The 15150-nt window shown below is 37.5% G+C and overlaps 1 protein-coding gene across 1 annotated transcript in view; it reads right to left on the bottom strand.

Annotated features, from left to right (window-relative positions):
• The window catches only part of CFAP44 (cilia and flagella associated protein 44), a 172439-nt gene that overhangs the window by 81233 nt on the left and 76056 nt on the right, over positions 1 to 15150 (bottom strand). Inside the window, exons 15-17 of the mRNA XM_007947452.1 lie at positions 13982 to 14143; positions 12741 to 12980; positions 597 to 742 (exon numbers count right to left, since the gene is read on the bottom strand). Of these exons, the coding sequence (XP_007945643.1) occupies positions 597 to 742; positions 12741 to 12980; positions 13982 to 14143 (548 nt within the window). The remainder of the gene's footprint in view (positions 1 to 596; positions 743 to 12740; positions 12981 to 13981; positions 14144 to 15150) is intronic.

Here is a 15150-nt window from a genome sequence, read left to right on the forward strand (position 1 = left end):
TACATTCAATATTCTTTGCCAAGATCACAACTCAAATGCATCAATTCTTTGGTCTTCTTATTCATTGTCCAGCTTTCACATGCATATGAGGCTATTGAAAATACCATGGCTTGGGTCAAGCAGGCAGGCACACCTTACTCTTCAAAGTGACATCTTTGCTCTTTAACACTTGAAAGAGGTCTTTTGCAGCAGATTTGCCCAATGCAATACATCATTTGATGTCTTGACTGCTGCTTCCATATTGATTGTGTATCCAAGTAAAATGAAATCCTTGATAACTTCAATCTTTTTTCCATTTGTCATGATGCTGCTTATTGGTCCAGTTGTGAGGACTTTTGTCAAAGACTACAGCCTTCAGTATGGATTGTACCTCAATTGCATGATAAATAGAAATTCTGACAATTTTTGATAGGAGTGACTGAAAGATAGTTTCTGGAGTAGCTTTGATTCTATTTATTTACTTGATTTATCTAAACCAAATACTGTTTGTGCAGCCTTCTATTTGGATGAATCTATAATTGACCATATCCATAATGGACAAAAAGATAGAAACTAATGAAATACAAGATTATTTTAGCTTTTGAAATTCTGTTCACCTGAAAGTGATAGCTTGGACAGGATTATTCTCTGCATCTTCAAGAAAACGAAAATCAAAAGGTTCATCTTTCTGTTCTGTGATAACACGATCTTTGTTATATGGAGGGAACTCACAGTGATATAGGATGCCAGCATCATAGCCACCCTGGAAAAAGAGATAAATAACAGAAAGGGAGGCACCTGACTATAAGACACATATGACCATATGAGGATTTTTTGATTGCTTCAAAATTTAAAATGTAAAATAGATGTTTTAAAGCATCTACTTCTATATCATTTCTATGATTACAAATAGATTTTTTAGAAAACATCTCCATTGTTCATTTATATGAAAATATACTGTTATATAATAGAAACCTTACAGTCATTTGTTTCCCCTTAAAAGTCAGTACAAGAATGATAACTCCTTTACTTGCTAAATTCCATTTCATTTCAAATATCATTCTGAACAGTCAGTGTTTATTAATAGAGCTTTGCAGGTCTTTGTTTTCACAGCTAGTTTTCAGTACAGAGTACTTTAAAACACTGTAGTTTTCCAGGAAGGACTACTTGGGCAAAATTTATCTATGTGGTAATGACAAGTGATCATCTGAAAAAGCTACACTGCTCCATTTGTAATTTGCTTTCTTTCTCTATAAAACCAGAGCTTCCTTAAAAGAAATAAGTTAAGGGCTAAAACATCTTTATGAGTAATAAATAAATAAATAAGAAACAGAAGGTAACAAAATGATCCCTTCTGAAAGTCAAATTTTTTTTACTTTCACCTATGACAAAGGAAACTAAATTGTTTTAGCCAGACTTTTCCACTGAAAAGTGGTGTAGTGCCTAAGGCATTATTTGACTGCTAACCAGAAGGTTGGTGGTTCAAACCCACCAGCTGCTCCACAGAAGGAAGATGAAATGATCTACTTCCATAAAGATTTACCGACTCAGAAACCCAATGCAGGTCGTTATGAGTCTGAAATGACTCAATGGCAGTGGGTTTTTTCTCCCACCCCCACCCACCCACTGAAAATAACTGGAACAATTATTTTTAGAAAATATATTTGAAGATATTGGAGAGCTATCAATACAACAAGATTCAGAAGAGAAGGGAAACCAAGAAAAGTGAGCCTGGCATTTGGAATTGCTTTTTCCTCTGAGGTAATGGCTAACTTTTGAAAGTAGTAGCTAACAGCCTAAGTGGCTAACCATAGATATCTTCAGTGTCATGGAGATAGGGAAAAAAAAAAAAAAAAAAAACACTACCATGGAGTCGGATCCTACTCACAGCGACCCCTTCTTGGGTTTCCAAGGAGGCATCACTACAGAAGTAGATCACCCAATCTTCCAAGGAAGAGAGAAAGAAACATCCTACAGCTATGAGTGACCTATAAAGAGATGAGCCCTCAGAGGAAGTGAAAACTAATTTCTTGTCATTCACTGATTGGATTAAAGTAATCTAGGATTTCTAGCTGCTTTCCAGAACCAAAAGTAAATCCTTTCCAGGAGATAATAACAAAATACAGACATTTAAGCTATCTCTATAATTCTTGACACAGAAAATCTATCACTCCATAAAAAATAACCTGGCATACTAGACAAGACAAGATATCTAAAAATCAAAAGAAAAAATAAAAGAATCACAAGAGATATCAATGGCAGAGCTTTCAAAATGCACTTCAAAATAACTATGATTAGAATGCTTAAGGAATTAAAAAACAATATAGACATTTTTAGCAATCAACTGGAATACAAAAAATAAAGTAAATTCTAAAACTGAAAAATAAAATGTTGAAAATTAAAAATCTAATCAATTTAACAGCAACTAGACACAGTTAAACCATGGAATGTTGTTGTTGTTATGTGCCGTCAAGTCGGACCTGACTCATAGTGACCCCTCCTTAGGTTTCCGAGGCAGTATCACTACAGTAGTAGATTGCCCCATCTTCCTTCCGAGGAGTGGCTGGTGGGTTTGAACCACCAGCCTTTTGGTTAGTAGTCAAGTGCCTTAGGCACTATGCTACCAGAGCTGCTCCTTGGAATAGAGATCAGAAAAAAATAGACTAAAGCAAGCAGAGAAAATAAAGATGAAAACTACAAACATTAAAAAGACTGTAAGATGCATAGGGGATATGATCAGACATACATACATAAAATTGGAATCCTAGAAAAACAGAGTAAAAGGATGGGGTAGAAGCAATGTGGAGGGCAATAATGGGTGAGAATTTTCCAAAACTGAATAAAGACGTGTTGGAATTCAAAAAGAGCTATGAATCCCAAGCAACATAAATATGAAGAAACCAGATCTTGAAAAAAGAAAAAAATTTGAAAACAGAGAAAAATGATGCATTAGCCTTCAAAATAAATAAACAAATAAAAAGACACAGCTGGCTTTTTAACAGTGGAAGACAAATGACAGGACAAGATATCATCAAAGTTTTGAAAAGAAAAATCTTCAGCAAAAATACCCTGCCAAAAAAAAAGGCTAAATGGAAATATTTTAAGACGAAAGAGAGAAAAAAATTTGTCACAAGCAGACCTTGTGACCCTAAAGAAAATAGAAAGGATATTTTTTAAGCATAAGATGCAATTATAAAGATGTAAAAAGGAATGAACAAGAAAAAAGAGAAACTAAAATGATATTGACAATATAAAACAATAAATGTCTTCTAGGAATATATATATAAAAGAATAAAATAACAACAGGGAAGGATGATAAATGAAGATAAAGTACTCTAAAATCATTTTTTTCCTCTGGAATTAGTAAAATAATTAGCTTTTAACAGATTTTATTAACAAACTATGGTCTTCAGGATCACTCTAAAAGAATGGTAACAGAATGTATAATACCTTAATAGAAAAAAAATTCTGAGATGGGGAAACTACCTAATCATCCAACAGGAAGTTTAAGGAAAGGAGAAAAAGAGAAACACACAATTGGTGGGACAGATGAAAATAGTAAGATGATAGATTTAATCTATATCAGTAATTACATTCAATATAAATAGACATATTACCATATTAAAAGACAACTCTTGTTAATAGGACCAAAAAAAAAAAAAAAGCCTAACCATATGCTGCTTATAAGAGACACAGTTTCAATACAAGGATATCAAAAGGAAAACAATCACAAATGACTGTCAGACATTTGGCTTAGTAATTGAATGGATGATTCTCCTTCATACTGTGATAGAGACGGACCAGGTTTGTATGGACTAAGGGTAGTTTAAAAATTGTTTGGGACATGTTAAAGGTGTTATATGAAAATGTCAAATTGGATATACACATTTGGAGTTCAGGGCAGATTTCAAGGCTACAGATAAAATTTTGAGATTCGTTGGCATATAAGTGATGTTTAAAGCCACAGGACATGTAGTCACCTAGCAAGAAAGGGAGATGCCCAGTACTAAAGCCTGGTCTTTAAAGCTTGCTCAGCAAATGAGAAGCCAGCAAAAGAGGCTGAAAAGGAGTGGCCAGGAGGGAAAGGTGTCTTAGAAGATAAGAGAACAAAAGTGTTTTAAGAAGGGAAGGTCAACTCTAGTGAATGATTCTAAAATTCAAATGGACAGAGAAGTGACCACTGAACTTGTCAATATGGAAGTCATTGGTGCAGTGAAGTGGCAAGAACAGAAGCCCAACTGGCATGGACTGAAGGCCAAATAGGATGTGAAGTGAAGCTAATAACTACAGACAACTCTTTCAAGTTTTCCAGTAGAGGAGCAGTAGATAGAGAGAAAAGAGAGATTAAGGCAGAATTTTAAACATGTTTATGTGTTGATGATAGGAATTGAGTAAAAAGAGAGAAAGTGATGATACAAAACAAAGTAGTTAATTTCAGGAGCAAAACTTTTGTGAAAGTTTTTGAAAGAGGAAACGGGATCAAGAAGCTATTTTAAAAAAGTGTCCTTGGAAAGAACCAAGGGATCGATCATTCACCAACTAAAACATCAGACAAAACTATCCAGTCATGCGTGGATCCCAACAGGGTGTTATATCTGACTGTGACATGATAAAGAAATTCCCATCTGAATGCTTTCATTTTCTCAGTAAAGTGTAAGATTATCATTGGAGAATGAGGGAAGGTGCAAAATGTTTAATGGGAGAAGAAAGAACTGAACCAATAGTTTTGAAAAGTGGGAAAGTGAACACAGTTGGGCACTAGAACCAGTCTGTAGTGTGAGTACTGATTAGAGAACTGTACACATGACTTAAAAGTGAGACCAGTTTTTCTCCAACACCTGCTTAGATACAGAAAAAGAGTTGGCAAATACTTGGATCAAGTAGGATTAGCATTACCACCTCCATGAAAGACATCTTAACCTTGCTTGCTACTAGAGCATAATGGTTAAAAGCTTAGACTCTGGATCCAGGCTGCATGAGTTCAGATCCTGCTCCAACACTTACTAGTTATATGGCCTTGGTTGAATTACTTAACCTCTCCATGCCTTGGTTCCTTCATTTTTAAATGGAGATGATATTAGCACTTGTTTTATGGGATAAGCACAAATTAAGTAAAACTCAATTCTGACTCAGAATTGTTGTTTTTGTTAAGTGCCACCGAGCCATCTACGACTCATAGTGACCCTATGCACAGCAGAATGAAACACTGCCCAGTCCTGCACCACCTCCATGATCCTTGCTATACTTGGGCCCATCACCACCACCACCATGTCAATCCATCTCGTTGAGGGCCTTCCCCTCTTTTGTCAACCCTCCACCTTACCAAGCATGACATCCTTCTTGTCAGAAGGGAATGGTCCCTTCTGACAACATGACCTAATTAGTTGAGATGAAGTCTGGCCATTCCTGTTTCCAAGGAGCATTTCAGCTGTACTTCCTCCAGAACAGACTCGTTGATTCTTTTAGCAGTCCACGATACTTTCTGCATTCTTCACCAACACCACAGCTCAAAAGCATCAGTATTTCTTTGGTCTTCCTTATTCATTGCCAGCTCTCACATGCATATGAGGTGACTGAAAATACCATAACTTGTGTCAGGAGCACCTTAACCCTCAAGGAGACATCCTTGCATCTCAGCACTTGAAAGAGGTCCCTTGCAGCAGATTTGCCCAGTGCTATACGTCATCTAATGTACTGAGAGCTGCTTCCATTGGCATCAATTGTGAACATATATATGCCTCCTCCTGAAATGCATGAACATTGACCAGTTCTTTTTGGTATGATGACTCTGTGTATTCCTTCCATCTTCTTTTGATGTTTCCTGCACCATTCAATATTTTACCCATAGAATCTTTCAATATTGCACCTCAAGGCTTAAATTTTTTTCCTCAGTTCTTTCAGCTTGAGAAATGCTGAGCATGCTCTTCCCTTTTGGTTTTCTAAATTCAGGTCTTTGCACATTTCACTATCATAATTGGCTTTGTCTGCTCGAGCTGCTCTTTGAAATCTACTATTCAGCTCTTTTATCTGGTCATTTCTTCCATTTGCTTTAGCTACTCTCCATCCAAAGGCAAGTTTCAGAGTCTCTTCTGACATCCACTTTAGTCTTTTTTTTCTTTCTCATATTTTTAATGACCTTTTGCTTTCTTCATGGATGATACTCTTGATGTTATCCCACAATTCTTCTGATTTTCGGTCATTGGTGTTCAATGCGTCAAATTTATTTAGACAGTCTCTAAATTCAAGATGGATATCTTCAAGGTCATATTTGGCTCTCGTGGACTTGTTTTAATTGTCTACAACTTCAACTTGAACATATATATGAGCAGTTGATGGTCTGTTCCACAATCAGCTCCTGGCCTTGTTTTGGCTGAAGATAGTGAATTTCTCCATCACCTCTTGCCACAGATGTAACCAATCTGATTCCTCTGTATTCCATCTGGTGAAGTCCACATGCATAGCCACCATTTGTGTTGTTGAAAAATGTATTCTCAATGAATGAGTCTTTGGTCTTGCAAAATCCTATCATGCGATCTTTAGCATTATTTCTGTCACCAAGGCCAAATTTCCCAACTACAGGGGATTCTTCTTTGTTTCCAACTTTTGTATTCTAATCACTGGGGATAGTTAACACATCTTGATTGCATGTTCAGTCAATATCAGACTGCAGAAGTTGATAAAAATCTTCAATGTCCTCATCTTTGGCTTTGGTGGTTGGTGCAAAAATTTGAATAATAGTAGTATTCATGGGTTTTCCTTGTAGGCATGTGGATATTATCCTATCACTGACAGCATTGTATTTCAGGACAGATCTTGAAATATCCTTTGTGATGATGAATGCCACTCCATTCCTCTTCATATAGTCCTTCCTGGCATAGTAGATCATATGGTTGTCTGATTCAAAACGGCCAAAACTGGTCCATTTCAGCTTACTAAGGGAGCTCTGGTAGCATAGTGGCTAAGGCACTTGACTGCTAACCAGAAGGCTGGCGGTTCAAACCCACCAGCCACTCCTCGGAAGGAAGGTTGGGCAATCCTACTTCCGTAGTGATACTGCCTCGGAAACCCAAGGAGGGGTCGCTATGAGTCGGGGCCGACTCGACGGCACATAACAACAACAACAACAACAATGCCTAGGATATCAATCTTTATGCGTTCCATTTCATTTTTGACAACTTCCAATTTTCCTAGATTCATACTTTGTACATTCCATGTTCCTATTATTAATGGATGTTTGCAGCTGTTTCCACTCAATTTGAGTCATGCCATGTAAGCACATGGAAATCCCAAAAGATTTACTTTATCCATAGCATTAAGTTTAGTTCTACTCTGATTAGGCAACTCTTTCCCAGCCCTATTTTGAGTGTCTTCCAACCCAAGGGGCTAGTCTTCCTGCATTGTGTCAGACAATGTTTCTAAGCTATTCATAAAATTGCCCAGTAATGTATCAGATAGTGTTTCTCTGCTATTCATAAAGTTTTCCCTGACCAATTTTTTTGAGACGTGGATGGCCTCTTCCTTCTTCCTAGTCTTTCTCAGTCTGTAAGCTGCATTGAAACCTATGCACCCTGTGTAACCCTGCTGGCATTTGAAACACCAGTGGCACAGCCTCAAGCCTCATAGTAACGTGCCTCATAGGATGATAAACTGACAAATTTGTCTCCCTTAGCTGTTGGAAACCCCTTTGCCCTCCCCTTACCTAACTCCCACCTGAATCCTGCCACTTTTGTGGTCCCCAGTGCTCTCCCCCTCCATCCCTTTCCTGGATCTGGGGGACTGGGTCCTGCCTGCCTCCCCCAGCAACCTTATAGGACAGAGTACAATTGCCCTGTAGGATTTCCAAGGCTGTAATCTTATAAGTCAGTATGGTGCAGTGGAAAGCAGGTATGTGTTTGGAGCACACCAGGTGCAGGCCATGTAAGCCAGCCAGGCACAAGAGACCAGGAAGTGAGCAGAACAGTTTGAAACAGGTAAGTGGGCAAACTTTTCTGTCAGTTTGTTGTACTGTGGTAGCTTGCATGCTATTGTGAGGGTGGAGGCTTTACCACCAGTGTTTCAAATGCCAGCAGAGTCATCCATGGTGGACAGGTTTCAGTGGAGCTTCCATTCTAAGATGGACTTGGAAGAAGGAAGAGGGATCTACTTCTCAAAAAAAATGGCCAGTGGAAAGCTTATGGATAGCAGTGAAACACTGTATGATATATTACTGGATAGCTTTATGAATAGCCTTGAAACACTGTCCGATATAGTGCCGGAAGATGAGCACCTCAGGTTGGAAGGCACTCAAAATATGACTAGGGTAGAGCTGCCTCCTCAGAGTAGAGCCAACCTTAATGATGTGAACAGAGTAAAGATCTCACGACCTCCATTTGCTGATGTGGCATGTCTCAATAAAAGAAGAAACAGCTGCAAATATCCATTAATAATAGGAACATGGAATGTATGAAGTATGAATCTAGGAAAATTGGAGGTTGTCAAAAATGAAATGGAACACTTACAGATTGATATCCTAGTGAGCTGAAATGGACTGGTTTTGCCCATTTTGAATCAGACAACCATATACTCTACTGTGCTGAGAATGACAAATTAAAAAGGAATAGCGTGGCATTCATCATCACAAAGAATGTATCAAGATCTATCGCAAAGTACAGTGCTGTCAGTGATAGAGTAATATCCATACGCCTACAAGGAAGCCAATTAATGCTACTATTATTCAAATTTATACATCAACCACCAAAGCCAAAGATGAGGAAATTGAAGACTTTTACAAATTCCTGCAGTCTGAAATTGACCAAACATGCAATCAAGATGTGTTAATTATCACTGGTGATTAAAATGCAAAAGTTGGAAAGACAGACTAATCACCAGAAGTTGGGAAATATGGCCTTGGTGACAGAAATAACACTGGAGATTTCATGACAGGATTTTACAAGACCAAAGACTTATTCATTGCAAATACATTTTTCCAACAATACAAACAGTGGCTATACACATTGACTTCACCAGATGGAATACAGAGGAATCAGATTGGTTACATCTGTGGCAAGTGGTGATGGAGAAACTCACTATCTTCAGCCAAAACAAGGCCAAGAGCTGATTGTGGAATAGACCATCAACTGGCCATATGTATGTTCAAGTTGAAGTTGAAGACAATTGAAACACGTCTATGAGAGTGAAAACGTGATCTTGATTATACCCCTCCTGAATTTAGAGACCATCTAAAGAATAGATTTGATTCACTGAACACCAATGACTGAAAATCAGAAGAATTGTGGGATAACATCAAGAGTATCATCCATGAAGAAAGCAAAAGGTCATCAAAAATATGAGAAAGAAAGAAAAGACTAAAGTGGATGTCAGAGGAGACTCTGAAACTTGCCCTTGAATGGAGAGTAACTAAAGCAAATGGAAGAAATGACCAGATAAAAGAGCTGAACAGTAGATTTCAAAGAGCAGCTAGAGCAGACAAAGCCAATTATGATAATGAAATGTGCAAAGACCTGGATAAAGAAAACCAAAAGGGAAGAGCACGCTCAGCATTTCTCAAGCTGAAAGAACTGAGGAAAAAAATGTAAGCCTTGAGGTGCAATACTGAAATATTCTATGGGTAAAATATTGAATGGTGCTTTGTTGTTGTTGTTTGCTGTCGAGTCGGTGCAGGAAGCATCAAAAGAAAATGGAAGGAATACACAGAGTCATCATACCAAAAAGAACTGGTCAATGTTCATCCATTTCAGGAGGTGGTGTATGTTCAAACCCAATAGTACTGAAGGAAGAAATTGAAGCTGCATTGAAGGAATTGGCAAAGAACAAGGCTCCAGGAATTGATGGAATACCCATTGAGATGTTTCAACAAATAGATGCCTTGTTGGAGGCACTCACTCGGCTTTGCCAAGAGATTTGGAAGACAGCTACCAGGCCAACTGACTGGAAGAGATCCATATTTGTACCCATTCCAAAGAAAGGTGATCCCACAGCATGTGGGAATTATCAAACAATATCATTAATATCACACTCAAGGAAATTCTTACTGAAGATAATTTAAAAACTGTTGCAGCAGTACATTGACAGAGAACTTCCAGAAATGCAAGCTGGATTCAGAAGAGGATGTGGAATGAGGGATATCATAGCTGATGTCAGATGGATCTTGGTTCAAAGCAAAGAATACCAGAAAGATGTTTACTTGTGTTTTATTGGCTATGCAAAAGCATTGGATTGTGTGGATCAAAACAAATTGTGGATAACATTGAGAAGAATGGGAATTCCATAACACTTAATTGTACTCATGAAGAATCTGTACATAGACCAGGAGGCTGTCATTCAAACAGAACAAGGGAACACTGCATTTTTTTAAATCAAGAAGGGAGTGCATCAGGGTTGTATCCTTTCACCATACTTATTCAATCTATATGCTGAGCAAATAATCCAAGAAGCTGGACTATATGAAGAAGAATGTGGCAGCAGAACTGGAAGAAGTCTCCTTAACAACATGTGATACATTGACGGTACAACTTTGCTTGCTGAAAGTGAGGATGACTTGAAGCACTTAGTGATGAAGATTGAAGAATACAGTCTGCAGTATGGATTACATCTCAATATAAAGAAAACAAAAATCCTCACAAGTGGGCCAATAAGCAGTATCATGATGAATGGAGAAAAGATTGAAGTTGTCAAAGACTTCATATTACTTGGTTCTACTATCAACGTCAATGGAAGCAGTAGTCAAGACATCAGAAGATGTATTGTATTGGGCAAATCTGCTGCAAAAGACCTCTTTCAAATGCTGAAGAGCAAAGACGTATCCTTGAAGACTAAGGTATGCCTAACCCAAGACATGGCATTTTCAATCACCTCATATGCATGTGAGAGCTGGATGATGAATAAGGAAGACTGAAGAAGAGTCGATGCTTTTGAGTTGTGGTGTTGGTGAAGAATACTGAGAATACCATGGACTGCTAAAAGAACAAACAAATCTGCCCTGGAAGAAGTGCAGCCAGAATAGTGTTTGGAAGAGAGAATGAACAAACTTCGTCTCACCTACTTTGTTCATGTTGTCAGAAGGGACCATTCCCTGGAGAAGGATATCATGCTTGGTAAAGTGAAGAGTTAGCAAAAAAGGGGAAGACCCTCAACAAGATGGATGGACACAGTGGCTGAAATGATGGGCTCAGGTATAGCAGGGATCATGAGGATGGCACAGGACTGGGCAGTGTTTCGTTCTGTTGTCCATAGGGTTGCTATGAGTTGGAGATGACTCGATGGCACCTAACAACAACAACAACCTTTATGAAAGTAGACTTGCTCATCTTTCTCACATGGAGTGGCTGGTAGATTCAAGATTAACAGCCAAGCATTTAACCACTGTGCCACCAGGGCTCCTTACAAAGTAAGTAGAATTGCCATATTTAACAAACAAAAAATAGAGGATGTTCAGTTGAATTTGAACTTCTGATAAACAAAAAATATTTTTTAAGTATAAGTATGCCCTATGTAATATCTATTTGGTAACCCCAAGGAGTTTGTTAAATAAATCAATAATTTTTACATGTCTATTTGGGAAGTTGGAACTCTATTACATTATATTACAGTTCCTTGTTTTTGTGTCTCTCTCCTTCACGACATGAGGAAATTTCCTGTGGACAAGAACTATGGCTTCTTTGTCCCTTGAATTCCATGTAATTGTTTTGCAAAATACATAAAGGGTAAAGACATTGATATATGGAACTGTATAGTACCTCCACCATGACTTTCCATCCTTCTTGCTACTGCTCTCCTACAAGTGAGATTGCTACAAAGGGTAGATTGCTAGGAAAAGTCAAAGAGAGGAGGAGTCAACCCTCATCACTCCTTATGGTAATAGGCCTTGGTTAGTCAGTCTGCTAAAGACCTGGGACCAGTTATAAATTAGTAATGACCTTTCACATATATTTTTCTGTCAATTTTTTTTAATGGAACTAAAAATTGTGACAGATTTATGATAGAGGAAGTCCTGCTTTAAAAAAAAAATGTTCTAAGAAGGATGCACTCCCACAACATTGTGACAGTCCCTGATACTTGTTTTCCAATTATCCATTTTCCCCTTCTTCCTCATAAGCCAAATCCAAATTTTGTTCAGTAGCAACATGTCCATTTAAAAACATCATCTTCCCAGACTTCCTTATACCATATTTTTTCACAAATAAACATGCTTTCTATATTTGTTTGCCAACAGCTCCCTTCCCCCTCCTCCTCCCCAAGTATTTTGTAAGTGTTCTTATGCCAATTAAAAAAAAAAAAAAAAAAAAAGCCTAGTATGTTTACAAAAATACCTGGGGGATGGGAGAAAGGGGAATGGTTGACAAACGAAGAAGGCAGGTGCTATTTGTGAAAAAAATATGGTAGCCACATGGCACAGTTCTAGGTAACAAGATGTGAGCAAAAGTCTACTTTCAATTACAAACTTAAAAAAAAAAAAAAACTCCACTGGAAAACCTATTAGCCCTTTGCCCTTCTACCTTTGACTCTTCCCCTTTGACCTGCCTGGGACAAGTATATTGAGCATAGATGATAACAGATATAAAGGTAGATATATAAAAGAGATGTGAAAATGGTATACAAACAACTTTAACTTACATGCTTTCATAAAAACTCAACTTTCAATAGTAGTTAATGAATTAAGTCTTACCATAAGAGTAAGAAAGTAAGACTGTTCTTGAAAACAATGATTATAAATCATACTGGAATAGAGCTGAGATAAAAATTACTATGACAGTATCACTCACCAAAGAAACCCAGAACTTTCCTGGTTCAGAGTAAAATCCACAGAGGATCTGACAGGGAGTCGATGGAATGAAGATTTCAGGTAATGGCTCCTCTACCTCTTCTCCCTGCTCTGCCTGCTCCTCCTGGAACATTTTTTCTCCTTCTTCTCCCCACTCTTCTATTAGTTGCTGCCTCCTTTTTTCCCTTTCCTTCTCCTTCAATTCCATTAGTTTCTTTCTCTTTTCAATTTCCATGGATCTCTTTTTCAAAAGGAATATTAAGAAGATATAAAAACATCGTAAGATTCATTCATTTCTACTTTTGGGGATAGACAAAAAAGTAGAAAGAAAAGAAATTCACAGTTCTGATAGAACCAATAATGCCATTTAAAAATATTTTATCAATTTGAGGAAATACTTTTATTATTAAAATGTTCAGATCATTAGAATGACCATCATTTCTGTTTTATTATCATCAATTCTGGTTTTACAGAAATTGTTTATCATTGTTTTCCTAATAAAGAAGCTAAATACAGTTTCTCAAAGAGTTTATCATGTCAATCATGAGTTGGGCAAACTAAAATAATCCATAAGGGGAGTTGTTTCCAAATTTAGTAATACTGTGATTTAGGCCCTCATCATCTACAAACTGGCCTTTGCAAAAGATTTATAACACTGGACTCCCTACCTCTAATCTTTCACCTCTTCCTTCTCTTGATCTCATTACATCAGCCCCTTCCTCAAAAACTCACAATAGTTCACAATGGTCTAGGAATTAAATTGAAATGTCTTGCCTGGCCTTAAAGAACACCACATACTAGTTAGACTCCTGCTACATTCCTCAACAAATTGTATCCCTTGGCTTCACTAGTCTGTTCTTCATTTCCTAAAAACACCAACAACTCACAACTCTGCCTTCCTTCAGGATGTTCTCTCAGACTTTAGCATCCTCTTCCTCATTTTCATCCTCTCAAAATCCTTCCCATTTTAAAAGTATTAATGTCTCATCCATGTAGCCATCTTTAATCTCCCCCAACTTCTTTATCAGAATCACATATCTTTTCTTCTATACACCATTAGGATTCTTTTCTTTGTGTATTGGTATTTATTCACTTCTAAAACAGTTAGCTGCTTTCTTATGAGATTATATACTCCTTAATGTCAGGGTCTATATCTTATTCTTCTTTGTATTCTCCACCACATAACACAGGACATTTTGTATTCTGAGAAAAGGAAAAAAGTCATTACAGGATATCTCATACCAGAATCTTAGACTTGACACTTGTGAAATGGAAATATTTTATTTTCATGTCCTTTATTTCATAGGAAACAACATCATGATCCTCTGCATCCTCATTTATGGTTGGAAGTGGTGATTCAAGAACATAACCATTCTCACAAATAATCAGTAGACTACTATCATTCTTAAAAAAAAAAAAAAAAAAAAAGATTATATATATCATTTGCATTTAGGCAAATATTTAGAAGCACAGTTCAAAAGATTATAAATCAGGAGTTCTGACAAGATGGCAGACTAGGCAGAAAGACTGCACAGACCCTCTTCAACAAAGAAAAGGGAAACCAATTAACACAAACACAGAAGATAATCTTAGACCCCTGAAACTTGAAGGGAAGGATATAGAAGTGGACTAAACCCCAAATAGCAGAAGAATTTGCGTGAAAATACCAAAAAAGGAGATATACGGAGCTGCCATCTGGCAGCGATTCTGACAGCACAGACAGCTTGGAGATTCCCGAGTGCTGGTAGGACCTAAGAATTAACCTAAAAATCACCCTGCTAGCCAGGAACTGACTGCATGGAGGACTATGCACGATGGCTGGGGAACAAATGGAGAAGGTGAAGAGACGGGTGGGCTGAACTGTGGACTTTTGCCAGTCCAGAGGGTGCCACCATTTTGAAGGTTTAAAAAGCAGCTTGACTATTTTGGATATTTAAAGAGACAGCTTTCTCACAGATTCCTGGGACTTAAGAACACGTTCTGCTTTCCAGCAACCACAAGATACTCGGGACCTGCAAGACTGAAAAGGCACAACATTCCTCTTGTTAATCTTATACCCCACACCCGCTTGGTGAACAGAGGTGTGGACATCCCCCACTCCCACTTATCTTCTGGGCCTACAGGAACTCCATCATAGTATGTGTGCTCAGAAGGAGCCTGGGTGCCTGCCCTGTCCTCCACCGGTTTTTTTGTTTTGTTTTTTTCTCCTTTTAAATTTTTATTTTTATTTTTTTCTTTTTCGCTTTCTTTTTTCTGGTGAATAATTTGCTTGTATTTTTCTGTTTTAAAACAACTAATATTATTAATACTTTTGTCCCTTTTATTATTATTATTAATCTTCCCCTACCAAGTCCTAGTTTTCAGTATTTTTTCTTTTCCCTGTGCCTGGTTGAAATTTTTTTTTTTAAGGT

Source organism: Orycteropus afer, unplaced genomic scaffold (assembly GCF_000298275.1).
Source record: "Orycteropus afer afer isolate SDZICR_OR568_19922 unplaced genomic scaffold, OryAfe1.0 scaffold00184, whole genome shotgun sequence".
NCBI classification, from domain to species: Eukaryota; Metazoa; Chordata; class Mammalia; order Tubulidentata; family Orycteropodidae; genus Orycteropus; species Orycteropus afer.